The 27500-nt window shown below is 36.4% G+C and overlaps 6 protein-coding genes and 1 pseudogene across 6 annotated transcripts; 3 read left to right on the top strand and 4 right to left on the bottom strand.

Moving 5' to 3' along the window:
- Window positions 1-246: 246 nt before the first annotated feature.
- On the top strand, window positions 247-3357 carry LOC125594488 (protein SCAR3-like; the record flags this gene model as incomplete). The annotated part of the gene is made up of 6 exons (XM_048770683.1): window positions 247-398; window positions 480-547; window positions 618-2589; window positions 2667-2759; window positions 2856-2978; window positions 3109-3357. Coding segments are annotated over 6 exons (2459 nt in total), but the record flags the coding sequence as incomplete, so codon positions are not given.
- Window positions 3358-8635: 5278 nt separating this feature from the next.
- On the top strand, window positions 8636-9572 carry LOC125594489 (dof zinc finger protein DOF1.5-like). The gene has a single exon (XM_048770684.1). The coding sequence runs from the start codon at window positions 8769-8771 to the stop codon at window positions 9291-9293; it is 525 nt and encodes a 174-aa protein (XP_048626641.1). The 5' UTR covers window positions 8636-8768; the 3' UTR covers window positions 9294-9572.
- A 1477-nt stretch (window positions 9573-11049) lies between these two features.
- LOC106361662 (26S proteasome non-ATPase regulatory subunit 11 homolog) lies at window positions 11050-13167 on the bottom strand. Its single transcript, XM_013801451.3, has 2 exons — window positions 12971-13167; window positions 11050-12505 (listed from the first exon to the last, which is right to left on the bottom strand). Exon 2 carries the CDS (start codon window positions 12473-12475, stop codon window positions 11216-11218), a length of 1260 nt encoding a protein of 419 aa, XP_013656905.1. The 5' UTR covers window positions 12476-12505; window positions 12971-13167; the 3' UTR covers window positions 11050-11215.
- Window positions 13168-13677: 510 nt separating this feature from the next.
- Window positions 13678-14801, bottom strand: LOC125594486 (pollen-specific protein-like At4g18596). Its single transcript, XM_048770681.1, has 2 exons — window positions 14512-14801; window positions 13678-14132 (listed from the first exon to the last, which is right to left on the bottom strand). Exons 1-2 carry the CDS (start codon window positions 14678-14680, stop codon window positions 13786-13788), a joined length of 516 nt encoding a protein of 171 aa, XP_048626638.1. The 5' UTR covers window positions 14681-14801; the 3' UTR covers window positions 13678-13785.
- Window positions 14802-15162: 361 nt separating this feature from the next.
- LOC106361663 lies at window positions 15163-18782 on the bottom strand. The gene is given in 13 exon segments (XM_048770682.1): window positions 15163-15499; window positions 15573-15670; window positions 15761-15929; window positions 16408-16460; window positions 16537-16592; window positions 16683-16846; window positions 16997-17236; window positions 17336-17406; window positions 17752-17784; window positions 17787-17818; window positions 17984-18123; window positions 18205-18507; window positions 18510-18782. Coding segments are annotated over 13 exon segments (1521 nt in total). The 5' UTR covers window positions 18567-18782; the 3' UTR covers window positions 15163-15394.
- A 1408-nt stretch (window positions 18783-20190) lies between these two features.
- LOC106358617 (50S ribosomal protein L34, chloroplastic) lies at window positions 20191-20894 on the bottom strand. Its single transcript, XM_013798442.3, is given in 4 exon segments — window positions 20191-20297; window positions 20300-20449; window positions 20665-20866; window positions 20868-20894. Coding segments are annotated over 4 exon segments (486 nt in total).
- A 3772-nt stretch (window positions 20895-24666) lies between these two features.
- Window positions 24667-26227, top strand: LOC125594487 (annotated as a pseudogene).
- Window positions 26228-27500: the final 1273 nt, after the last annotated feature.

Here is a 27500-nt window from a genome sequence, read left to right on the forward strand (position 1 = left end):
AATATCCAAGCAAATAATCTAAGTAGGTTATTCGTGATATTAATAAATATGAATGCGCTGAATGAGGGAAATTTTGAGTCTGTTATGAAGAAAATGATCACTGATCACGTGTGACTATTCGAACATCAGGATGATTAATATTCATACTTTCGACTTGCCTAACTCCTTTTAACTACCGAAGAAACTTCCAATTAAATTCAAAACGTATAATTCCCATAAATTACTTATTTGTTTTTATGTAACCAGTTAAAAACTACTTTACTTACAAGTTTGATATAAATGGTCCTGGATCTTGCTTGAAGCGATACTCAGATCCTACTTATTTCAGAAGAGCATCAAACAGCCTGGTTAAAGGAAACAACAAGTTCCAAAACAATAACATGAGTTGTAAAATTAAGGTGTGGTTCTTATATTATATTGGTAAAGCTTTATATTATTTGTACTTTGCAGTTATATTTATTGTTTTGTGACATGAACAGAAGAAAAAATCTTCATCAAGGAGTCGAGATATGTCACGTCTGGCCTCAATGGCTAACCAGAATGCTAGGTAAAACATAAGTTTGCATAGTTAAGTTTGTTTATTTCAATTATTAACTGAAACATGGAATGTATATCAGGAAGACACTTACTTCATTTAGCTTCAGTGGACAAACCTCTTCTTCTAAATCTGCCTCAACCAGTGACATGGAGAAAAGATCTGATCTCCAAGATCATCATTCTCACACTTATGATTGCCTTTCAACTGCAACCTCTTCACTGAAGGCCGGAGAAAAACAGAAAGGGGGGTTAGGTTCATCCAGCTTGACACCGGGCTCTTGCACCATAGGTTCAGTACTCTCTGAATGTGAAACCGAAGATGAACATGATAATTTACAGTTTACTCCTTTGCAAGGGCAATCTGCTGTTGGCTCTTCTTGCGTTAGTTGGGATGAGAAAGCAGAGATAGTGGAAGAACCTCTTGGTGTGCAGACAGATGAAGCATCTGTTGTGGATGCACTAGATGAGAAAGCAACAAGCTATGGAGAAGGCACTGGTAGAGTTGATATTGAAAACGCGGAATCAGAACCAGGACTACAACAAAGTAATGGGATTGATGAGGTAAAGGAGATGAAAGCTGGTTCAGAGATTGTGAGAGAACCGAGGGATAGTAGTGAACATGAGACTGAAAGCGAAGGGGAGTGTTTTGTTGATGCGCTTAATAGTATTGAATCGGAATCTGAAAACGAGCAAGGTCTCAAAACTAGTCTAGAGGCAGTGAGCAGTCCATGTGGTGTTACCGGTGAGAGGTTGGAGAAGAGTTCCAACAAAGTTGAAGAGTCTTGTAGATCGATGGACAACGGTTATTTAAATGCAACTGATGAAATGAATCATCAAGATCCATTGGAGAGTGATAATAGAAGCCGTTCACCGCTCAATGATGTTTGTACAACAAGTAACATTACCTGTGGAGAAGATAAAATCGGTTTTACAGTTGTTCCGGCTCCTGAGAACAGTTTATCTGATTCATCAAACCCCTTGTATCATAGTGAACATCAAAAGTCAGAAGCTAAGGTTTCTGGTGAAGTTGAAGCAATTAAAATATGGACTAATGGAGGTCTATTGGGACTGAACCCATCGAAACCTCCAGTCCTGGAAGTGCCAAGTCTGGATTGCAAGGCCGAGGAAAGGACATTTGGTTCTGCAGAAGCTGAAAAAGATAAATCAGATGATCTAGTTGAACATGTTCTGGATACTTCAAGCTTAGGGACTCAAAATCTAACTGTAGACCAGAGAGAGTGCCATGAGACTTCTTCTTACGGAGTCTTTGGTGGACTGAGCCAAAAGTTATTCACTAATAGTTTCCGCAGAAGAGATTCATTGTCTCATGATAATAGACAAGCTTTACCAGCAACTATTCCAGAAAATGATGAAGTGACTACAGAGAAGAGCAGGTTTGGTGAGCAAGATAAGGTTCTCTTCAGAGAGGAAGCTCCTATTGATTGGTTTGCATCGTCTCCACCTCTTCAACACATGAAAATATCTCTCAATCCCGTTGACAACACCCTTCAGGCGTCAAGGCTGAAGCTGAAATTTTCAGATGAGGACAACAACAGCAATAATACATTTCCTTCCTTTCAGTTGCTTCCAGAGGCTGCTACTTCCCTTCCTGATTCTTGTTCAGACGACGACACTTTCTGTATGACTTCAGACATTGATTATCTTAGCGATTATCACTCCTTGTCAGATTCTGAGCAGTGGGAAGAACACAATGACAGCCATGAAAGAAAAGAGCATGATTCTTTCCATGAAAGTACGCATGTAGATAACAATGGTGAGCCTTCTTCTCTAGACACTGAAGCAGAAAATGGTTGTGTGGCCTTAAACTTCTCTTACCTCCAGAGTCCTGTTGAGCCTTTACCACCGCCGTTTCCACCTGCGCAATGGATGGTTTCTAAAACAGGATCAGAAACAATATCTGAAAACAAAACAACTCAGTCCATACAACTACAAGACGCTCTCAGGTTTGCGTTTGAGAAGCATACTTCATCGTCTATAGTCAACAAAGAAGAGCCTAACACTGTGGCTTCGGCTCCTAAACCAGAAACTAAGGTGCAATATTCAAGGAATCGTTTTAGATATTATTTCAAATTTTCTTGAAATATTAACAAGCATATGTTCTCTCATAGGTCCATGTGAAGAATAATGTGAAGGAGGACAAACAAAATGCTAACGAAAAAGAGACTGATGCTGATGACTTCTTGCAACAAATCAGAACACAAGTGAGTGCAGTGTATTTTTTTTTTTTTTGTGGTAAAAAAGAAGTTATGTTCTGCTTTCTTGATGCATTTTTAATAATCTTAAAAATTGAAAAACAGCATGTCAACCTGAAACCTGTGGTTATGACAAGGACTTTATCTACTGCTGCTGCTGCAACAACTGACCCTGCAATAAACATTAAGATCAGCGCCATGTTGGAGAAAGCAAACTCAATACGCCAGGTTCATCCTCTCTCTATATATCCCAACCAAATCTAATCTTTGCTTCAGAATCTTAAGTACTTTTTTGTTCTGACTCAGACACATGTTACTCTGTCACTCACTTTCTCTCTCTCTCTATTTACCTTTTCAGGCTGTAGCTAGCAACGATGGAGATGAAAGTGATACATGGAGCGATACGTAAAACCCCTTTTCACCCAAGAATCCTATTCATCTTTGTGATTTACTTTCTGCAAGCAATTTTTTTATTGTATCATAACTAATGTGTGGATTGTGTAGATGATGATGATACGTAAATTTTGTCGTAGCGTGATTATGTATCTTCAAGAAAATAATGTAGTTCAAGAAATAAATTTATATTAAAAAAAGTGTTAATTGGTTATTATGCTCATTCATTTTTTTTTTTTGACTAAGTATGCTCATTCATCTTGAGGAAAACATTTTGCTAACTTATGATCATTTCAACCAAGGATAATTATGAGAGTACAAAGCAGTTAACACATCAATCACAATTACCATGCTTGAACAGAGTATATATACCACCTCATCATGAGAATTTAATTTATCTTCGAAATGTGGATAAGTTCTATATATTTCCAACTACGAATAAGAAGCATATGTTTTTTTTTTTGACCAAAGAAGCATATGTTCTCAGAGGTCCATTCAATGAATATTTTGTCAGGGAGGATAAACAAAATGCCAATGAAAAGGAGACCAAAACTGGAGACTTCTTGCATCAGATCCGAACATAAAGTCAGTGTAATCGATTCTCTTAACGTAAAATAAATATAATCATTCTCGATTTTTTGATTTGTTATATATCCTCTTTAACGACATTCTTGATTTCTTTCATAGCATAAATTAACATCAACTCAACCTGCAGAGACATGTGGTTGCCACAACGATGACCCTATACTACCACAAACACTAAGATCATCTTGATTTCGGTGAATGGCAAATTCTATACGTTATGTCCTTTTGATCTCCTATTTTCATCCAAAGTAATTTTGATATTTTCTCAAGATTCCTATTCTTCTCTCTAAATTACTCCATGCACGACAACCGTAGCTTGCGGGAGACAACCTATATTAGGGTTTAATCTTATTATGCAAGCAACTTTTATTGCCTGGAATCTTTTACGCATGTGTGTATTGTGTAGCAGATAAGTAGATTTTGTCGTACGTGATCTATATCTTCAAGAAAATATGAAATATAAATATATAAGCTGTTATCCTCACTTGTTCTTAAAGGTTGACGTTAATCGCATGTTTTGAAAAATACTGGTAATGTGTCCTTGTTTAACATGCATTTTTTTAAAAATAAGTTTTTCATTCGATCTTTATACTATATACTGAATACTCTCAGTTTTGCGTCAGCTGTGCTAATATTCTGGAAGCAATATCGCAATCAAAAAGGTCGAAAGAGAAAATAGTATATCTACTAAACAATTTTAAAGAAACTAATAAATGGTTTTGCTTATAATTTTTTTTAAAGAAGCATCAAATGGTGAGTTGTCAAGTAGAAGAGACTTCGAAGAAGATAAGGTCTTCAAGACCATTAAGCCGTGAACTTCGCTTACATGTTGTGTTCTCTAATTACTTTCTTATTATCTGCCACTTGAATCGAAAGTTTAAATAATAGAGATTTTGTTCTTGTGTGTACTGTATATTATTTTCTTAGTAGTTAAGCATTTTATCTACAATTCTTAATGCATGTCTCGCATTTAATCAAAATCGAATATTAAATCATAGACATTTGCTTATGGACATGTGACGGGATTGATTTTTATTTTATTTATTTTGAACAATATTCATCTGGTGTTGTTTCTTGGACTATACAGATATGGCTGACAGACAAAATTATAATCTCAACTAGTTGATAGAAATTAATACTCAACGTAATTGTGTCTACAAACCCTTTTGTTGGTGTTGAAAGTGTCTGTTTAATGACTGATCAAGAAACTAGTACCTTATATACATATTAGGTCTTTGTGTGCAATCCATCCTATGACAAAGCAGCAGACCAATGTTCTTAAAATACAAATTATCAATTTTTTTGTTAAAGGATTTTCATAAAATACAAATTAGCATATAAACTGAATAAGTAATAGCCTTATATATTGTGTGAAAGCATTTCGCGAAACCCCAATATCTTTATTTGAAACATTTTTTTTCTTTATTTGAAACTTTCCGGACGAGTGATTGGTTTTTTTATTTTCTCTCAAAGATATCACACCTCAAGGTTGAATAAATCTCATCAAAATGTAATTGTATCTCATATCGTTCTCCAAAATGGAAAACAAAACCTTTAGACTTTATCCATTTGTTAAAAAAAGAAAATTAAACAATTCGATTTTTTTTTTAGAAAAAAAACAGTTCGATCTATTTCTTCCTCTTTTTCTTTAACTTTTAAATTCTTAATCGAAAATAAAGCTCTCGCATGCATGTACCCTCAAGGAAAGTGCACCTTTTCCAATAAAACTAAGCATATATAAAGTTTAGCTTACTAATTCATTCCACCTTATCTAGCAATAAGTAAACATTATTAATTCTTTTAGATGTCTCTTTAAAACTGTGGAATATGGAACCATTAGTATTAAAAGTGGGAACCCGTGGAAAAGAAATTTTTTTAATTAACATGTGAGTATTCTAGACCTATGACAGAACTCAGACTAATTCACAAAGAGATGTGTTTCTCACAGATAAGCCATCTCTTGATAATGAATCCGAAAACATAGGTCTGTATATGTGTGTTAGTTTATGAATAATATATATGACTTAGTTTCACGTAGCATGTGAATCGAATTTGAAATATGTTAGTATCCCAGCCCCATTTTTTTCCACTCGACCACACTGTGCCAAACTCGGAAAGAAACTTCTTATCAGTATGGAACATGTTCTCCTCGTAAACCTAATGTATATATAATTACTGTGGACACAAGATTATAGAACTAATTTACATTATGAACACGACCATGTTGAAAAAATAATAATTTGATCTTCTCATTTGTTTTGAAAGACGGCAAGTTCAAGTATATAAGAGCATAGTCCGAAATGTTGGGATAGAAATGGATAATTGATCATCATTTGTCATTTTATTCTAACAAAATCAATAAAGTACAAGTCATATCTCTATAATAGACATTAAAGAGAGAAAATAGTTAATAATTCCTGTTCTTTATTCATTCGATTAATTTTAAATCACTTTATTAAAGATAGGATTAAAGAACAAAACCCCATACAAAAGATTTTGCTTTTGTTTTAAAAGAGAGCTTTTTATAAAGTTAATTTCCGAACCCAAAAGAAACAGTACTAATGAACATATTAAGATTTCAAGGGAAAAAATAAAATAAAAATGGGCAGCCAACAGAAATTAGTCACCTAATTCATTGAAACCTTACGAAAAGAAAGAAAGATGGCTGAAGACAAGGTATCCCACCTTTACAAGTAACAACTAATTATGTGTGCTTATTATATACACACGCATATACATATATAGTTCTATCTATGCAGAACATGACTAGCCTTCCTTTGTTCTTATAATGCACATTTGTCTAGGAAATTTACCACGCAATGTAATATGTATTAGTACTCCATATCCATCGAACATGCATGTGATCAAAATTCTAGAATGAAGAATCCAAAATTCTATAATAGTTATATGTGTACAATATAATTTTTCTTACAAAAGTTAAAATTATACTTGTGTACCTCAACTGTCTCTCAATTAATTTGGCTATAAATTTTTCTTAGCTATAAACATAAATTCAATCACATTGAGAGGATTATGAATAAAGTCAGCAAAAGCATTGGTGCACAAAAAAAAAAGAATAACGTCAGCAAAATTAGCTCAATGAACGTATACTTTCAACATATATAATATATATTTTACGCACAGTTATATTCTCTTTTTGAATAAGTCTATTAAAGTTTTCCTCAGTTTATTATTATATCTAACTTAAAAGTCGATCTCTTTTAAAAGGACTTAAAAGTTGTTCTTTTCTGCGACTGTGTAGTATAAAGGCTCCAATGAAAAAACATATATGTATGAAAGCACGATTTTGAGAAGAAAAGAGAAACATGAACATCGATCAGTGCTTTCTTTTTCCTTTTTCTTTTTCTCTTCTTTTGTTTTCTCCCTCTCATCTTTATCACTTTCTTTTAAATTAACCAACGAACGTGAATTACGTATATTCATTAAAATAAAATATGTTGTAGAAACATGCTTTGCTAAACTTTATTTATTTATTTACTTATGTGACTACTAATTTGTTTTATTTTCCAACTCGATATCTGCTCAACCATTTTATTATTTGATCAAACAAAACTGCAGAAACTATATTGGTACAATTTTACACTGTGAATTACCTATAAGAAGGGACACAGATGGTTCCTTTTGGGTTTGATAAAATTCAACCGAAGAGAAAAAATATTAAAATACAGATTATCTTCCATTTGGTTGAAACTCCTTCAAATCAGATGTTCCATATCATCATACATGAACCCATTGCATAATCTTCAAACACCAAGTTCAAATGTTAGATTGATTTCGTAATTCTTCAGTCGTTCTTCAATTTAATTACTTAAAATAAAAATATGTTATTATATCAATCTATACGCTATTGATTTGTTACCTTTCATAACAGTTACAAATCGAACCCTTCTGATATACAAACTAAAAAATGTTAGTCAGCTAAAACAAGAAGGAATGGAAGATGCTTCTGCGAATTTAAAGAGAATTGTCTAATATCTAGGGAGACTAATTGGGTTTTGACTAGTGACATTTGTTGTTGTGGCACCAGAAAAGACTATCCTGCATAGTTCATTTATTGGTAGTGACTAAAGATAGTTACATATAGTAAAATAATTAATTGCGTATAAATCTTCAAAAAGTCATGAAAAAGATAAACAAAAGCATTATTCCAACAAAAACAAATACAATTTGGGAGAAAAGGAAAAGGAATACACACATTTTGTTTTGAAAGCAGTAAGTAATAAATGTGCCAACTATATCCTTTCTATATATATTCTCCCTACTAACAGTTTTGCTTACGGATGGGCATTCGAGTTAGGTTTACATCAATTTTAAATTTTCGGGGTTAAAAGTTTAAGTTCCATTAAGGTATCTATAAAATTTGTTTGGGTTTGGATAAGGTCTTTGTAAATCTGTTTAAATTATGTAAAATAGTCAATAGTTTTGAAAATTTTAAAAATCCAAAAAAATAACATATATATTTGAACTATATATGTATGATCAAATATCTAAAACTAACATGAAAACTAGTTCAGTTTGGATATTTAGTTGAAGAATCAATATGTATTTCCGGTTTTTGGGTATCTTCTGCTATTTCAAGTATTTATTTTTGGATTTTTTTTTAAATTACGTATTTTACATAACTTTGAGTATTTGAAATATTTTAAATTTTAAAATAAATATATTTAAATATATAATTATGATTCAAATATTTTTCGTATACTTGAAATATTTTGGTTTGAGTTGATTTCAGTTCTAATTCATTAAAAATTAAAGATTTGGATCCATTCATGTATTTTACAAGCTTTGATTCAGAGTTAATATAACTTTTTAGATGAGATTCGGTTCTGTCTTTCGGATCCAATTAGACCATTTACTCTCCTTTCCTACGAAAACGATATAATAATTCAGAAATCCTTTTAGATAAAAGAAAAAAAATCAAAATCTTCATCCTATAAAACTATAAACGTCTCTTCTCTCTTTCATCACTGCAAGAAACTTAATCACAACTCTCCTTTTCACTCTCTCTTCTCATTTTCAATGGCGACCCAAGATTCACAAGGGATCAAACTCTTCGGCAAAACCATTACATTCAACGCCAGTAATATCACAACAACGACGATTAAAAAAGAAGTGCACCAGCAACAGCCAGAGCTACAAGCAACAACAGACGTCAGATCATCATCAACGGATCTAACGGTGGAGAAGCGTCCAGACAAGATTATAGCATGTCCGAGATGCAAGAGCATGGAGACTAAGTTCTGTTACTTTAATAATTATAACGTTAAACAACCAAGACACTTCTGCCGAGGTTGTCAGCGTTACTGGACCGCCGGTGGAGCTCTTCGGAATGTTCCCGTCGGCGCCGGTCGTCGGAAAGCCAAACCTCCGGGCCGTGTTGGTGGATTCGCCGAGTTTCTTGGGGCTGCGACTGGAGCGGTCGATCAGGTCGAGCTTGACGCTTTGCTGGTGGAAGAGTGGCGAGCAGCTGCGTCTCACGGTGGTTTCCGGCATGACTTTCCGGTGAAGAGACTCCGTTGCTACACCGATGGTCAATCTTGTTAAATATTCTATAATTTTAAATTTTCTTTTTAATATTATTTGTTTTCGTTTGGGTTTGGTTTAACTCGTTAGAAAGAAAATGGTTAAATTTGCTTACTCACGTAGTCACGTACAGGCTAGCAACAAAAATTAACTAGTTGATTAATTAGGAGGGTTTAATACTTGCCTGTCTACTAAACAGCTGTCGCTTTTTCATCAATTTCTCTTTGTCGAATCTTCAGTTGTAAATTGAAGCTCGTGGGATTTTTCTTCTATAAAGAATTCGGAGTCGTTGACCATTAATTACCCCTTAATTAAAACAAAATGTTTCAAGATCTGTATACTAGTATATAAGATTAGATCAGCTTCGTTTAGCCGATATAAAGTTTAATCTCTGTAGCTTAATTTGTTTCGCTTAAGTGTACGTAAAGTTAATCAAAGATTTTTGACATATTAGTTAGTCTTCATATAACTTCTAACCACGAAACCTCATTCAATTGGGCACTTAAGTTTTCACTTTTCAAGCTACAAAACAATCACACAATAATCGTAAACCTACAAAAATAGTACTCCCTCCGTATTTATTTAAATGACGTTTTGGAAATTCTTTTAGTCTCAATTTAGTTGACGTTTTACTGAAAACAATGTAAAATAAATGACAAAAAGACTATATTTACCCATATCTACGTTACTTTAAATGCATTACAAGACATGATAGTAATTAATTTAGAAGGATAGAAAAGGAACTATACTAAGTGCCTTAATTTGTGTGAAATCTCTAAGACGTCAAATAAAGAAAAACAGAGGGAGTATTATACAGTACAAACTAGTTTTTCTTTTGTAACACTAGCTTTATAGTATAAAATATATTAACTGTGAATGAAGACAAAAAATGAACAAAGTAAGCTAAATGTTGTATTTCTAACAAGACCACTGGTGACTAGAAAAAACTGCAATCTAAGGACTATCACAAATTTAATACGAACTTTAGAAAAATGAAAAACATCAACTTCAAAAAAGAAAAAAAAACACGTCTTAAATCTTAATGAAAATTCTATGCAAATCTTGACGGCCAAGTGATTTTCTTATTATAACTATATTAATATTTTAAAACAATTAAATTGTATAATTAACATCTTAAGATTAGAATGACACTGGATCAATGATATGTTGAAATGCCCCCTATGAGAGAATGACATGTTGTTTATGATTATTATTATCTTGAAGAGTCATAAAAAAATGATTCTCGTCTTTTTAAATTTGTCTCTTTTCATTTTTTTATGAGAAACGACTTCCTTGAAAGATTTTAGTTATGGATGATGTCACACAGTTTAGTGTTAGAATAAAAGGTTATTTGGCTTGGTGAACGGGGCGACGAACGTTAGACTGTCACAACGCAAAGAGGAACATCTTCGTGTAAAACCCAAACTACTAACGCACCACTCCACAACCAATCTAATCAACAACATTTGCCATCCGGAGTGAAACATGACATATTCAAGAACTTAGTTTCACAGTCTTCGAGAAACAAACTTAAAGTCGAATCACAAAGCTAAGTTAAGCACAAAAGAATCCGACAGAAAATACAACAAAATCAAGACTTGTGTGCAAGTCAATCTCCTGCTTCGGTAAAAAAAAATGGTTGTGGGTCCTAATGAGTAATGAATTGAGTTCCTGGTTGGTCAGAATTTTATAAATGCACAACAGGAGAAAATCAATGAAACTTGAATGAGTTAAAAACGTTTTGGAAAATGAGAACACAAAGTTTGGCTTTGGGAGGTTAATAGAAAGAAACTGCAAAACCAAAATGTAACACAAAGCGAAATGAGCTAATGGGAACAATCCATACAGTTTACTTCCAGTTTCTCCGAGTCCAAACGATATCTAGAAAAGGAACAAAGAAAGATAGAATCCGATTCAGACGACGAACACACTCACTCACTCACTCAGGACATGATCTTAGCAGACCGGACATAAAGACTGTCAACGACCTTCCCCATGTTCGCAATGGTGTCAAGAGTAGCCGAGTAGATAGCATCCGCCTTCGGATCTTCGAAAATGATAAGACACCCAGCTCCTTGATCCAACGTACCTGCAAATTTCTTATCAAGAATCATCTGAGACAGCTTCTTCTCCACATGGTCCACCGGCAACCCAATCAGCTCAGCAATATGACCAATCTCAACTCGTGAGAAAGGCTCAATCAAACGGCAAAGATTCTGCTCCAGAAGCGTATCATAAAGCGAAGAGAGATGCCTGTGAACAATCGGGTCATCCTCTAGCTGCGCCTTGTAGTCACGCAACGCGTTCTCAAACAGCTTCAAAGACCTCTTCGAGTGAGCATCAGCGACTGCCTTCATGGCGTCTAGATCGGGGCCAACGTACTGGAGTCCAGCCTTCGAGGAGATGATTCCCGCCACGTCATCAGCTTGGCTGACCATGATCTTGCACAGCAACATGTACTTCAAACTGAAAACAGCTCTCGGATCTCCCAGAGCGTTGAACGACTCAAAGGCTTCGAAGAAGTAGCTGTATCCCGTCTTGTAGTCCTTCTCTTCAGCGTGAAGGATCCCACTCTGGAGATCTATGGTTCCCTGTTGAGCCGGTGGGACGTAGATAGCGTTTGCAGCCGTTCTCGCTGCAGTGAGCGCAGCTTTCGCCTTTGGTAAGTTCCTCAACGAGAAGTGAAGTTTGCTCTCCAGCAAGTCAATGTCAACGAGAAGAAGCTTATCATCTAACCTCCTCACCTCTTTCACCAAAGTACTCAGCAGCGCCAAAGCTTCCACATACTCCTTGTTCTCCATCAAGAGAGCAGCCAGCCTCGCCTCCACTCGCTGCCTGAGGAAAGTCCTCTTCTCGGCGCGCGTCCACTCGACCATCTCTTTGCAGAGAGTGATCTGGAGATCAGTTGTTCCGGGTATCTTTGCAACAGCATCGATGATCCCTCTGACGATTTTCGCGGTCTTGGCCTTGGGGATTAGGGAGAAGAATGGTCTCAGTTTGGTTAAGAGTGTGCGGAGATCCTCGCCTCTCTTCTCTTCGGTGAGACGGTCGCAGAGGTTAGTGATGGCTTGCTCCTTGATCCGCAGAGCCTCTGGAGATGAAGAAGGGTCTTCCAAGACTTGGTAGAGTATCTGAATAGCCTCAGAGCTGTTGGCTTCTTGGGCCAGGGAAAGCGTCTCTGTTGTAGCGGGATACGAAACCATTGTTGGTTGGTTTTATGCAAAACTCAAACCCTGTAAACATAAGAAACAGAGATGTGATGTCTCAAAAATGTCTCCTTTCGAACATAATAACCCTACTCTATATGTTCACAACAGTTTAAAAAAAAAACTAATCCATAGTCAATACACAAGATCCATTAATAGATGCAGAAGTAAAGCAACATAGACAGTGAACACAAAAAACTTTTTAAGTAATAAGATGAATCACAGAGGCATAGATCTCAGTTCATTCTCCAAAGATCTATTAATCATTTCTCTCTATCAATTTTGGTTGCTAATTAGTGTAAGATGTAAGCTTAGAACATCATTGAGCTAATCCAATCAACTAGATTTTCTTCGCTAAATCGAACAAAGCTAAACCCTAGAAGCTATCGATAGAGGGGAACAAGATTTGATCTCAAAGGCAATTCGAGAAACCCAGAACTAATTAGATCTGATAAGCAAACCCACAAGAAAAAATAAGGAAAAGAAACTCACTTGTGTGGATCGGCAGAATCGTCGTCTCTGGGTAAAGCTTTCGACGGACGACGGTGAAGATAAAGAAGCCTCTCTGTCTTGATAGGGAAGATAAAGGCTAAGTTTTTTCGTAGTTTTATAATTTAATTAAGGGTATAATTGTCATTTCGTATGATGAAATCAGGGATCGCACGCTTCAATATATTCGGCGTCTTAAACTTTTAGCGTTTCGGATGAAGTGTTTGAAACCAACGCCAGACGCTTCAAAACCGCGTTTTTCTGCCCGTCCTTTTTTTTTGTTCAAGACAAAACTGACTCCTGCAAACGCAATAACGCAAAAGATGGAAACGCGAGAATTGAGGTTCAAGCCCACGATCCCAGATTGAAGGCCCAGGCTTTAGGATGGGTTCAATATTTTCTGTCTTTAGATAGGCTCTATGTTATTCTGTCTTAGCTTATTTCATTCAGTAAGTCTTCCATGATCTTCATTGTTATTCTTTTTAACCTCAAGGAAATTAATTATGATAATCTCAGTAGACATGGAAATGAATATTTTTTTTTAAATCTAGATCATGTACATGTGTTCAAATCGTTCTGAGAACAAGAGCTCTCCAACAATAGATATTGAGAGGTAATCAAATTATTCTTGAAAACAGAACTCGCAGAAGCGTAACAACAACAAAAAAATGTTGGAAAACAACATTAGATAAGTAAACTCAGACGACAACTTCAAAAAAAAAATGTTTTATATAATAGGTTGGAAAAGAGTTAACAAGAAATTAAAATTGTTGACAGATCGGAGGTGTAATATGGGTAAAATAAATAATAATAAAAGCTTAGAAGATGACATCAGGGACGATTCCGAGCTCCTTGAAAACTTGAGGACAATCAGCGAGAGGAGTCTTCCTCATGAACCCAAGTGGGTTAATGGTTCGAACCTCGTTAGAGACAATGCCATCATTCGCCGTAAGACTGATCCTCGCTGCGTTTCTTAGGAACTCTTGGTTGTTCACCTCGCCGCACTCTGCGTCCGGTGATTCGACGAGGATGATCTCACACACTTCCTCTTCGTGGTCTCCCATAACTACCATCTCGTACTTTCCGTCTTTGTCGGTCACAGCTTCTTTGGTCAGTGTTACTGTCTGGTTCTCACGAGCCTTGCACTCAAGCTTTACCTTTGCCCCTGAAGAACACACACAAAGACGTACGTAAGGCGTTATATAATCTTATGAAACTAAAACATGCAAGACCATTAGCATGGTCGGAAGAAACATTCGCCTTAAGCACCAAATATCTCAGTTGAGTAATATATAAGTTTAGTAGCCTTTCAAATTATATATAAAAAAAATTATTACTAAAATGTTTATAGTTCCCAAAAACTTAAGGTCACCGCATGAAGATATGTGAATAACAGGGTCATATGACTCCGTATGTAGACGTTTTTGTGTAACCAATAAAAAAAGTTTTTCATAATTTAAACCACTGAACTAAACCAAAAGGTGATTTATTTTGTGTAACCAATAAACCTTACTATATAGATCCTAGCCATAGTCCTTAGTTACCTTCGAGGACTTTACTGAGGCGGGTCATGAATTGGACACGGCAAGTATCGCAGTAGACGGATCCTTTGATGTGGAACCGGTCCAAGTCGTCGGCATCAGCGGCGGCAAAGTGAAGAAGGGTGGTGAAACATAGGGCAGAGGCAAGGAATACGATGAAGAATTTGGCCATTATTAGTCCTGAATATTCTCCTCTCTAACTTTTGGGGACTTTGTATTTGTAATATTAGTTGTTGGGGGTAAACACAAAAAAATTGTAAGTTTTTGGTTGAGAGGAGACGCTATGATAGATCCAACCAAAATGTCTCCTTTTATAGATAACAAAATAGACAAAACAACAGAAACAATATGTGATCTTACATCTATTTTTGGATGTGCTTTGTTTATTTTTGGTGTTTGTGGTTCTTGAGTTTTGTACGGATGTCTTCTTTGAACCCGATTTTTCCTCCTTACCATCTCTCTTTTCTTTTATTAATAGATGCAGTTATCTTTTAAATGTGGACTTATTTTGAAATGTCAAACCATAACCTTATACTCTTACGTTTATATTTTGAATATAATACTGAAAAAAAGAACGTGCAGCATAATAGCATATAAGAAATTTTTCAAAATAAAATAAAATTATAAAGCTAGAAATAAATCTGTAATTTTAAATTGGAACAAAAATATGTATATTTCTATACCAACTTTCAAGTGTTGTAAAATCACCAAGGTAATACAAGAAAATAATGTACAGACGAACTGGAAAAAGGAAAAAGTAAGACTGAAAGTTCTTAATCCGGACCAATCTCCCAAACTGTATAGTAAAAAAAACACAGAAATGGTTCATAGAAAAGCAACCGGAAATCAACATCAACCGGTTAAACACTCGACGACTTTACACAGTCTATAAGCTGGCAGTGATGAACGTGGACGTCTCTTGCTGTTTTATGCTATCTGCAACATGCGCAACAACTCCAGCTCCTGCTTTATAGAGCCTTTCACTTTTCACCTGAACAAGACCCAAATCTCCCCTATTAGTTAATGTCTGAAAGAAATCCAAAGTGAAGATGTTGGAAGAGTACGTGAATGTTGTTATGAGCTAAGTAAGGCCAGAAGGTGGAGTGGAAGCTGACATCAACTTTCTTCCACCCTAAAGTCTGCAGGCCACGGATCATCTCATCTGAAAATATTTGTGAAGACTGTTACTTTCTTGCTGACTTACACTTAGAGGTCTGTCAAATCAAATGTGGCTTTATTTTTGTGTCCTCACCTTCCACTATTTCATGATACTCGAGTGTGTTCTGAGGACTAGGCGAGCTTTGTGCGGCTTCCTTGGCTTTAGCAGCTTCTGGAGGAAAATGAGCTCCATCCGACGAAACAGGAGGGCAGTATTCAACATCAACAACATGCTTGTATCCATCTAGTGACCGGCGTGGAGGCTGCGTGTAACATAAAAACAGGGAAACACAGATATCTATATGTAAATAGTTCTCAAACTGGTATCTGGCTAGTAACAAGCCACATAGAGCTTCTTGAAGAAGAGAATACCTACCAACCTTGTCTAAGATATTCGAGATTAATGAACTGCATCTTAATGAATCTCTACAGAAAAATGTTTTCAGTTTCACTTTTAAGATTTTTTACAGTACAACTGTTGTGACCCTAGATCTTAACCTCAGAGAGAAATTTGTTTTCTTTTACTCAGGAATCACAATGAGTTGAGCTAGCGTGGACAGTACAAGGTTCTTAACGTTTCCTATATGATCAGTCTCATGATTCTGAAAAATGGGACCCAATGCACTAACCTTTAACATCTCACTGCTAGAAGACACTATTACTATTGGTGAGTTCCAGTTTCTAGCTAGTGTGCTACAATTTTCAGAGTCACGTTATTGGTTGAGATTAAATTAAACGTACCTTGAAAAGTTCAGTTTCTCTCCTTATGGAAGATGTACGCCAACCAACCATGTCTAGTTGAAGTAAAAGAAAAACGAATGCAACCATGCCTAAAGAAGTTAAAAAAAGCAACAAAAATGCACAGGATACGGTCATAAGATACGTTTGCATACACGATGCGGCTTCGGAACGACCCCAAGGACGATCTGCCAGAAGATCAAATACATGAGAATCTCAAATAGGTCCTTGTGGGGCATAATGATTGAATTTGCTATTAAAAAAAAGCATTTACTCACAAGAATTTCAGATCTTCACAATCAGACGCCATTCTCAATAGAAGAGGTGGTTTATCAGCTTTACCATCAGTAAGAAACAACTGGCTACCAGTCCGACCAACAACGAATGGAGCTAATGGTGCAGCGAGTCTTTCTAATATAGGAACTCCCAACAAGAAAGGCAGCTGACACAAGGGAGATAATGAGACTGAGTTTCTAGGACACTTTTGATGAAAATAATTATATATTTCTCAACTAAGCATACACCACATGTACGTTTAGGTACTGCAACAAGTACTCTGATTCCAGTTATGATAAGAGGAAATGAAGAGAACCTGCTTTCTGCCTCTGACTCCTAGATGAGGTGTTGCCAAGGTGATGAAATTAATCGGCTCTAGCCCAGCAAGCAGACCTCGCGGAAGATGTGAATTCCCGGAGTTAGAGACAGCAGCACCATCACTGGCTGGTGCCGAGTAAAGAACAGCAACAGCATGTCTGGCAAATAAGCCGCCGAGGGAGTGGGCTAAGAAGGAAATCTTCTTTAAGCTCTTGCTCTTTTGGATAACTTGCCTAACCTATTCCTCTCTCAGATCAAGAATAGAAACTGATGATCAGCTGCTATACCGAAGAAGTTCAGGATAGAAAAACCTTTACAAGAAAATAAAAAAACTCACCTCTTCTGCTAATCGTTTCCCAGCTCCATCGATCCCGCCAAACGTTTTAGTGAAGGTATTTGAAGAACTTGCTGTGCATGTTCAGGGGAGGAAGAGTAAATTAAAAAAAAAAAAAGAGAGAGCATAATGTGTGATTAACGCATGGCATAGAAGAACATGAGTAGAGTAATAAAATACAAAAACTAAAGAACAGTAAGAATAACGTGTTGGTGTTCTCAGACAAACAGATGTGGAAATTTTCCAAAAAGTTATCTTTCGCCACTTGCCGCTAAAGATGATTATAAGAGTTTGAAGCCTTTCCAATTCTATGCTCAGAGTCAGCATATGCATTTAAATAAACGTTCCATTTGCAAAAAAACTCTCTTCCATATATAGTTCAACATCTGCTCAACTAAGAGAGGATAAAAAGCATATACCATAAATCAAGAATCTTCTTCCAAGGCGTCTTTCATCTCAGCTTCTACGTAGAGCCAGTCGCTAGGACTGCAAGTAATGGTACTCTTAGTAAATCATTAAATCTGAAAACAGTATCGTAGAAAATGATAAACACAACTTTAAGATTCTATGCCAACCTAAAGAGAGAGGAATCTATAATACCATGTTGGGTTTCCGCAAGATGTTAAAACTTGTAAGGGGCATATCATATACCTGGCCAAGATACCGTGTACAAGAACAAGAAGGTGATCAGGTTCAACTTTCTCATCGGCGTCACCTTTAGATAGCGAAAATTTCCGTTGGGCAGTGGCACTCATTGCTTGAACTCTGAGTCCCTGATGGTTCCAGCTTTGCTAGACCCTGTTTGTGTGCAGAGAGAAAATCAAACAAAAGAAGAATATAAACGCAAATTAAGAAGCGCTGACAAATATAACTATTTTCTTGGCTTTTTTTTCACAATCGTTGAACATCTTTGGAGCTTCTTTGGTTCTTTTGCTGTTTGTAGAAAAGTAAAGAATCTGCGTTTTCAAAATCACATAATCGAGAGATTCGAGCACTAATCTACATCTTTTGATCTCGAGATCAATTCCAAGAATCAAGATCCACCAATAATACAAAAAGAAACCATTACCGAAATCAAAATTCAAAATCTCGGAATAGCCACAAGAGCACGATGAAGAAGAAACGACGCCGGGAAACTGCCTTGCTCTGCTACAGCTTGGCTTAGCGAAACCACCACACGACGATCTGGTGAGTAGTATCTACAAGGAGGCTGAATCCAAGAAGCCGTAGACATTGATACTCTTATGTGTGTATATATACACAGAAGACAAAAATAAAAACAGAGGAAAGATCCTTGAATCGCGGTTTGAGAGTGACGTCAGCTTATATAACCATATCACGTCTCTACGTTATCCTCATCATTGAGTCCCATCCCATCCCATGCTCTCTATCTCCTCTCCTGATATTTTTCCTCTGGGAAATTATATGTTTTTTTTATATTGTTAATAAAAACAATTTCGGCTACTGTTAAACACGACTAAAGCAAAAGCAGTACCTTATAATATAAAATGGAAAACACACAGAATATTTATTGGACTAGAAAACGAAATACGAAAGTGGAACGTATGATTACTTTTGAATTTTATATTTTTATTCAAATGTTTATGATCGGACCAGATTCTCTCCTCATCAATGGTGTTTCCATCTCGACATCTTTTAAAAAAGACTAAATGTCAGGCTTGAATAATATACAAGCTAAAACAAACAATAATTATATTTATTAATGTCAACTTCGAGAACTTTTGTTAAGCAAAAATACACATCTCATTATTATGACTTTAAATCAATAATGCTTGTGTTAAACATGTAATATATACTTACTTGTTCAACTAACAGAATCAAAATGTTGTCATGGTTTTCACTTTTGAGTTACTTACAAATCAGGTATTCGAATTGGGACACTCAAGTCTTAAGTCCGTACAAATCAAGGTTTTTGACTTCTTTACATATGCTTTTAGACAGGCCTGCATCAAGGTTTTTGACTTCTTTACATATGCTTTTAGACAGGCCTGCTTTTAGACAATGTCTTTACGTGTTAGTCGAGAAGGCGTTAAAACATCATGTGTAGTGCTGATTGGTTTATATGTCGAGGTGCCGTCTAGGTTGTTTTTTTCTTGCATTAAAACATCATGTACTGCGAATTGGTTTTTTGCATTATTTTATCGATTATATGTACATTTAGATTCGTTCTGTATAGTTAATATATAATGAATGGAGTAGATTATGTGCAGAAGCTAATAATGTTTTATGTACCAAAAGAAAAGATGATAAGTTTATGACATTTAAAAGCATTTGGCAGTATGCAAAAGTTTCTGAGGCATCATGTGATTTGAATGCTATGGAGATTGAGTAGCGTCCTGATAGCATCCCGCTTCCTACCACACCACCAATTGCAAGCAAAGGGGCAACTGGTTCATCCCGAAGAAGGCCCAAACTCTGGAGCAGAGAGAAGCTGCCATTTCTCCATGTTGGTAAATGATTGAAAGTATCAGCTCTCCAGTCCAGTTCCAGGTTAATGGGTCGTCGCCTAGAGCAAGAACTTGAGAGATGAAAGAGATAACAAAGTGGCAATTTTATCACATATTGCCATATGCATAACGAACGTATCTGGAAACTTATGCACAGGACATGATGTTACTGTAAATAGGGAATTGGAATAGGAAGCTACCCTATCTATCAATATATTCAATATGAATGGTTTTGGATTTGAAGTTCAGCTTTCGATGAGATTCAAATTCAAATCAACAAGGCGCAATGTGATAGTATACCGAATCAAGAATACATAAAAGAGTTAAAAGCAGAAAAGAGCAAGAGCATATCAAACAAGATTACAGATAGAGAGAGGAGAGAGACGAGCTTCAAGCCCTTGCCGCTGCTAGGTTGGACTTAGGGCAGAGATTCCAACGACCCTTTGCACGCCGGCGCTTGATGGTGGCTCTACCGCTAGTGGTTCTCATCCTCAAACGAAACCATGAGTCCTAGCCAGAGACTTTCTTGACCTGCTCCTCTTCGTTTGACACAGAGCAGCTTTTCCAGCTCTCACCACAAGGCCTCTTCGTTTCTGGCTGTTCAGGCCGCCACTGGCTCCACTGCTGAGATCAAACGCAACCGACAAACCTGAGAAGACAGCGAAACGAAACAAAACATGAGCATCATTATTGGTCTGGTAGATAAGGTTTTGTGAAGCATATAAGCTAGATGAGAAACATAGAGAGTCAATGGATCTCAATGAGTTGAACAGAATAACAATAAAGCTACTAGCTTTCCTAAACCCAGAATCGGATTCAGCTTTCTCCAGCTAAAAAGGAAGAAGCTTTACGAATAAAACTAACCAGAAAATGAAGATGCGAGGGAAAGAGATGAAGAGAGAAACGAGCAATGGAGCAGCTGAGAAGAAGCTGATGTCGAAGAGCTGAGAGAAAACGGAGCCCGTCTCGAGCCCGTGCTGAGAGAAAGCGAAGCGGAAGGGACGCCAATCTTCCCGGTTGATGAAGAAGGATGACATAAACGCGACGAAGCCGAAGCTGCCAAGCTGCAAGGAGATGGATAAGGAAGAAGCCATTGAAATTATTTTTTTCTTATCTCCTTCCTTCTTATCAACCAACATACAGTAGTGCAGAGAGTTTATCCTACAGTGGCTACCACCGTAATTTTGGTAAGGCATCAAATCAGAATAAGCCACGTGTTACCAGGTGAATACTTCAGCCCAACTATCGTCTCATGTAGTCATATGTCCAATTTGCATAAGCCCACAATTGTCTCAACTTGTTAATCTTTAGGAATGTGAATCGGGTTAGACAGGAAGCTCATTACCAAATTCAAACCGGTTTAACAAAGAAATGAAATACAGAAGCATCTTATGTGGTTATGTGATATAATCTTCCTGCTTTAATGTATTTGTTCAAAACAAGTACTCTATATAACAGGGAACGAGAGGAACCACAAACTAAAAGAGATTTCTACAAATTTCCAATATGTTTCGGGAGTCTCTCATCTTTTGAACATCTTGGACCACATGTAGAGAATGAAGAAGCAGAAGAGCGCGAAAAGAACCACGTGCATGATGTGGTTGTTGCCACTTCGTATGATGCTCAAGTTCAGTTTCCTTATGTTGTTCTTCACCCCGGCTTGTGCTCTCATCAGTGTCACTTGCTGTCACCCAAAAAAAAAAGAACACCATTAAAGCATTTGGCATCCTAGAGAATCTTTATAAAAGTATTGAATGCGTTTCTGCAGTCTCACACAACCAAATCTAGTTGTTTGTCATAATCTTCCGTGGATGTTCTATATACTCAACACCATATTGTCATTCATAAGGAGACCGGTAGTCAACAACTGAAACCATTTCATGGTGCGTTCGCTTAATAGCCGAGATTAAAGATACCTACTCCTACCCACCAGAGTTCAGACCAGACCTTGAGTACAACAAGTCTGAACATACTCTAAAACTGTGACTTTACCAAGATTCATTGCTTTGTAAGCTACACTAGAATTCATATACCCTACTTTGCTATGTAGCTATAGCTTCTAAAATAATTAAAACCCATATTGACTGGGGTGAGTAAGCAATTAAGCATATACATTTGAATCAAGAGCTTCAGTGACATCAAACAACATACCAGTTCATCTAAGAAGTCCCTCTGAAACTTAGCTTCCGACCCAATTTCTGAGCAATCTGCATCAATATAAAGCGATCAAAGGAAACTCATTTACACACTGAAATAGAAAAAAAAAACAAATCATGAGGGGTAAGCTATGATGTAAACACACAACAAATCGTCAAGAACTTTTACTGATTCCTTCAAGCATGAATGGTATAAAACAATACGCAAGGAGGGTTTAAAAAAAATATTGAAAAAGAGGATTTTAACTGGCAACTCAGCTAATTAATCATAAATTCAATGATGATTAAACAAATGCATTACCCTGGATCTAAAAAACACCAGCTAATTTACCTAAGCCTTTAGATTTAAAACAAGCAACAAAAAGTTGTTCCGGACACTGAGACATAGACAAGAGTCTTTTGCAATGACAGGACACAAACCGTCACATACGAATATACAATACATAAGAGAGATAAAAAAAAAAAACTTTATACGATCAAGAGACCCATAATCCTTAAAATCATACGATACATGTGGCATTCGAGAGAAGAAGAGTGTGATTTTACATTTTTCAATTGCCTGACTTGTCCATGGAGACCAGTGATCTCGTCATCGAGATCAGAGTGCATCGGATCAATCCTTAGCTGGATTTCCTCCGAACCTTAGCAGTTCTAGTGCTAAGTCCATCTCTGTAACCAAACACAGGAACCATTAAATACCTATCTATCCAGATATAATTAGAGGAAAGAAATCAAAATCTATACTTGGATCTGTAAGGAGCGGCACCGCCATAAGAGAACCACCCCCACCGCCTCTGTGAGGATTCGATGCCATCGAAACCCAAATCAAAGGGAGAAAAACAAACCCTAAAATCGAATTTTCTCAGAAAAGTTTGAGAAAAGAGTAAATTGAAATCAGGAGAAAGTAGAAAAAATAGGTTGCGAACTGCGAGAGGGGGATGATGACGCGATGAAACAAGCTCGCGTGGTTTTCTTCGATTCAATAACGACCGTCAACACACACGTGGCGTTGTAACATTGGCTGGTTATCGTCATAAAGACAAGGGATTATTGTAAGAAAAACAAAAAAATAAAGTAAGGGGTATTTTAGTAAATTGGATTATCCTTATATACTAAAGCACAAGTCAAAAACCAACAAAATTCTGACACATGGAATAAAGTTAAATATTTACAAAATCTAAAAGCAAAAAAAAAAGAAAAAAATTAAATGCCCTACATAAAATCGTTAATATTTAAAGTTTCTAATATTTATCCCACCACTTCATGATCACAAACACGATTTCAAACTGTTACTTTTTTGTGTGGAGGAAGTTTAATTCACGAAGCTATAAATTCATGACTATTTGTCTTCAATGTGATTTCCTATAATTTTGCAATGGTTCCACTTACTCTTCCTGTAATAAAGTTACGCTATCAAACTCCTATGTGCAGTTTTGCTTCATTGTAACCTGTTAAGGGTGAAGAAATTTGAGAAAACAATGGATATGGTGTTGGTGGATCTAAGTTGATGGAGATTCTACCAGTTCAAAGAAACTTCACTTTAAAATCTGGCAGAAAATGAAAAGACGGAGAAGGAAAGAAGAAGCAGACGTAGACAGAGGGTTGATTTGATATTTTTCTCTATAGATTAATGTTTCAAATATTGAGTGAGAAAGTTGGTTTTGATAAGGTTATAGGAACTTCAAGGGTTGAAAAGATGCAATGCCAGTACTGCCATGGAACATTGATCAATTTCAAGAGAGAAGTAACAGAGGTACATATTAGCTACATGTATGTATTTTTTTTATCAAAAGCTACATGTATGCATTTCTGTCAAATTAGTGTTCGATTATCATTAATACATATAATTCTGTAACTATGCTTTCACATCACCATCTCAGTACGAGTATTAACTAGATGTTAGATGCTTTAGGGATGAGTATGTGAGTTTATCAGTTATTCATATATAATTAAAGATAGCATACACTAAGTACTAACTATCCTCTGATCTATAAAGAGTCTGATAACTTCCACTTTTACGTACTGATATTTATCTTGATTTGCTTTCATAAAATTGTGTCTCTGTTACATAATCTTTTACTGTTTTTGGATTTTAAATATTGTTTTTGTTTGCAATTGGAATACTAAATCTAATAAGAAAAATAAACCATAAGTTACAGGTTAAGAACTAAGAAAAAGGAAGAACAAGACATAAGACATAAAAACTTAACAATTACCAAAAAAAAAAAAGAAGAACAAGACATAAAAAGTGACAAGTTTCGAACTAATATATTATTCGTGAGCTAATTAAGATCAATGTAAAATTTAAAACAAAGCTAACTAAATTTTATATGTTTGTAGTTATTTATGATAAATATGTTTATGGTTATTTAAGTATATACTCATCTCTTTCTGATAAACTTTTAGAAGATTATAGATAATTTTATTTTAAATATACAAAAAATTAAGAATTTTTCCCGTACGTAGTACGGGACCGAGCACTAGTTCGGATATAAACCGATAGTTATTTTTTTTGATAACCGATTTGACCGGTTATCATTCTCAGTTTCTGACAAGCAGACTTTTTCTGAAGCTTCCCCAGTTCCCACGAGCCAAAAGAGAGACAAGACAAAGAAGAAACACGTGTCTCCCACGAAAACGACTGTCAACTTTCCTGTCTCGAATCTTCTTCTTATTTTTCGGTTCTCATTAGATTTTCGCCACCACAGAATCCATTTCCTTTTTTTTTGATGTTTTTACTCCATCGCAGGCTTCCTTTACTAGCACGCACAACCTTCCTCTGCAACTCCATGGAGCCTGCGGTGACTACGACGGCGACGACATCTTCTCTCGGTGGGTTCTTCTCGACTCGCGGCCTTGGCTCAGCAACTGCGGATGTACAAGCCGCCGCCTTCTTCAACGTTCGATGAAGCCGAGGAGATGCAGGCGGATCAGGAGAGCGCGGGGAAGGTGGTATCTCAGGTTGGGTTTCAGGAATCTATGACTCCGGTTCCGAAAGATCCTGAGAGGTTCAGACCGAAGCGAGCTGCTGTGTGATCTGTATCTTCGAAGGAGAGAGGGTGATCTCCGCGTCATCCTCACTAAGAGGTCTTCAAGATTGTCTACTCACTCGGGTTTGTCCTTGCTTTTACATTAGCATCTGATCGTTTTGATTTAAAGGTTTTAGTCTTTGAACTTGGAGATCATTGAGTTAATATGCATAACAGTTATGGTATGGAGATTATTCTCAGTTGATGCGTTTGAGATTTGAACAAAACAGAATGTGTTTTGGTCTAATTTTGAGGGTAGTTGCTTGCTTATCAACTTAGTGGTTATGGTAGCATTAATTTATTTTTATTTTTTTTAATTATTGCAGGAGAAGTTTCACTGCCGGGTGGTAAGGCGGAGGAGGATGATAAAGATGATGGGATGACTGCAACCAGAGAGGCTGAGGAAGAGATTGGATTGGACCCTCTCTTGTTGATGTTGTCACCTCTCTCGAACCTTTTCTGTCTAAGGTATGAAGAAAAATGCTGAATGAGACATGTTCTTAGTGAGATCAGAGTATGGGATTGCCAATGACGTTGATGTTACACACTATCCTGCTGATCTGTGCTTGAACGTTACCAGTTGCTCTATTAAGCTTTGATTCTTGAACGTCCACCTTACTTGTATTGCGCCATTGAGGCAGAGTTCGAGTACCTAATGTGATTTTTCTTGAAAGCTATCTAGTTTTTCTATATCCTGAATGTTATTCACTAGTAGTTGTGTTTATACTCTATACGGCTCAATCATACCCTTTTTTTTTCTTTTTTAAAGTAATAGATGCATAATTCTCCATTTCCGTTTGATATTTTGTTCTTACATGCTTGTCATTGTCTTGCAGCATCTCCTAAGAGTAATACCTGTGATAGGAATCTTGAGGGACAAAAAAACATTCAATCCAAAACCAAACCCTGCGGAAGTGGAAGCTGTGTTTGATGCACCTTTAGAAATGTTCCTTAAGGTTATCCTCTCATTTTATACTCAAGTTACTTATAGTTAGTTAACTTTTGCCTTTTAAAGCATCATTGCTTGAACTTTTTTTTGCTCTTGACCAGGATGAGAACAGAAGATCTGAAGAGAGAGAGTGGATGGGAGAAAAGTATTTGATCCACTACTTTGACTACCGAACAGGAGACAAAGATTATACGATATGGGGTTTAACTGCCGGGATTTTGATCAGAGCTGCATCCGTGACTTATCAAAGACCGCCTGCTTTCATCGAGCAGTGCCCTAAGTTTTAAGTACCCCAAAATGGTAGAGAAAAATACTTGTATGCCTTAATGAACATAACATGAATGGTGTTCCTTAGATTGGTCTTCTTCGGTATAAGATCAATCAAGAAGACAATAAACACTCCATGCAACTGATTATGTACCAGTGAATGCAGAACTAGGCCACTTATGTATATGCGGACATCTCTTGTTCATGTCCAGATGACACATCTCATGACAACTTTCCATGAATCTTCTGTTTATGAGGAGATACTTGGAGGGGTTTCATCTCGTCATGATCTATAGGTCAGTCTGTACTTTTGATTTTTAATATAATTACATTGCAGCTTTTCTAGGCTTCATTTCTAAGTTGTATGCTTGATGTGATCCAGAGAAAAGTTGGCTGCTTATGGTTCACCCTCGGTTGTTGATTTGGAGGACAACTCAAGACTCACCTTCAAACGCTCTTTTCTATGTAAACTTGTGCAATAGAAATAAATTTGTATCCCTAAACACAATTTGAAAGCAAACTGTCTTATGAACCTTGTAATATTTGTATTGATTTGTGGCGATTACATTATTATCTCTGGACTAGATTTGCTTGTTCAATGGCACCTTCACTTTCGTTTACCTTAGTAGATTAACCCCAGGACCAACATTCCTTTGTACTGAGACCTCCTCTCCTGTTATTGCATGTTTAGGTTTGATCTTGTTCTGCCTTGGCAGTTTGTTTATGGATGTCTTCGATTCTTCATTCATGGTTCTTGGAAGAATCTACCAAACAGGTCTCATTGTAGACTCGTTCTAAAATGCTCTATCTCTCACGTTGTTCAGTTGATGCCTTCTTTTTGCATTCCTCTTGATGCTTCTTATGTTGGAATGCTTAATCAAAATTCTTTTTCTGAAAAAAAAATAATATTTTTCTGTTACTGCAGCTCATTCGTTGTGTTACGTAGGCAGCCTACAAAACGAGATGCTCCTCGGTATGTTTTCGTCTCCACTGCATTAATAGTGATGATAATATTTGGGGGGTTGTTTATGATATGCACTTGCTGAAATGAAGGGAGATAGATAGTTCTTCAGTTGTAGCAAGATATGTGATAAACGTAGGACTAAAAAAATTGATTAGCTAGACCATCTGATTACGAAAGTAAATGGGGACATCTCGAGTGACCTCTAGTACCCAAAGCGAGAATCATACAAGTAAAGACCAAATGTCCTGTTTTTATACAATTTAGTTACATTGTGATCTCATTCTTAGTTGACTTTTTCTGAACGTTCTAGTCTGAATAGGATGTTTTTAGATGTA

This window comes from Brassica napus, assembly GCF_020379485.1.
Source record: "Brassica napus cultivar Da-Ae chromosome A8 unlocalized genomic scaffold, Da-Ae chrA08_Random_13, whole genome shotgun sequence".
NCBI classification, from domain to species: Eukaryota; Viridiplantae; Streptophyta; class Magnoliopsida; order Brassicales; family Brassicaceae; genus Brassica; species Brassica napus.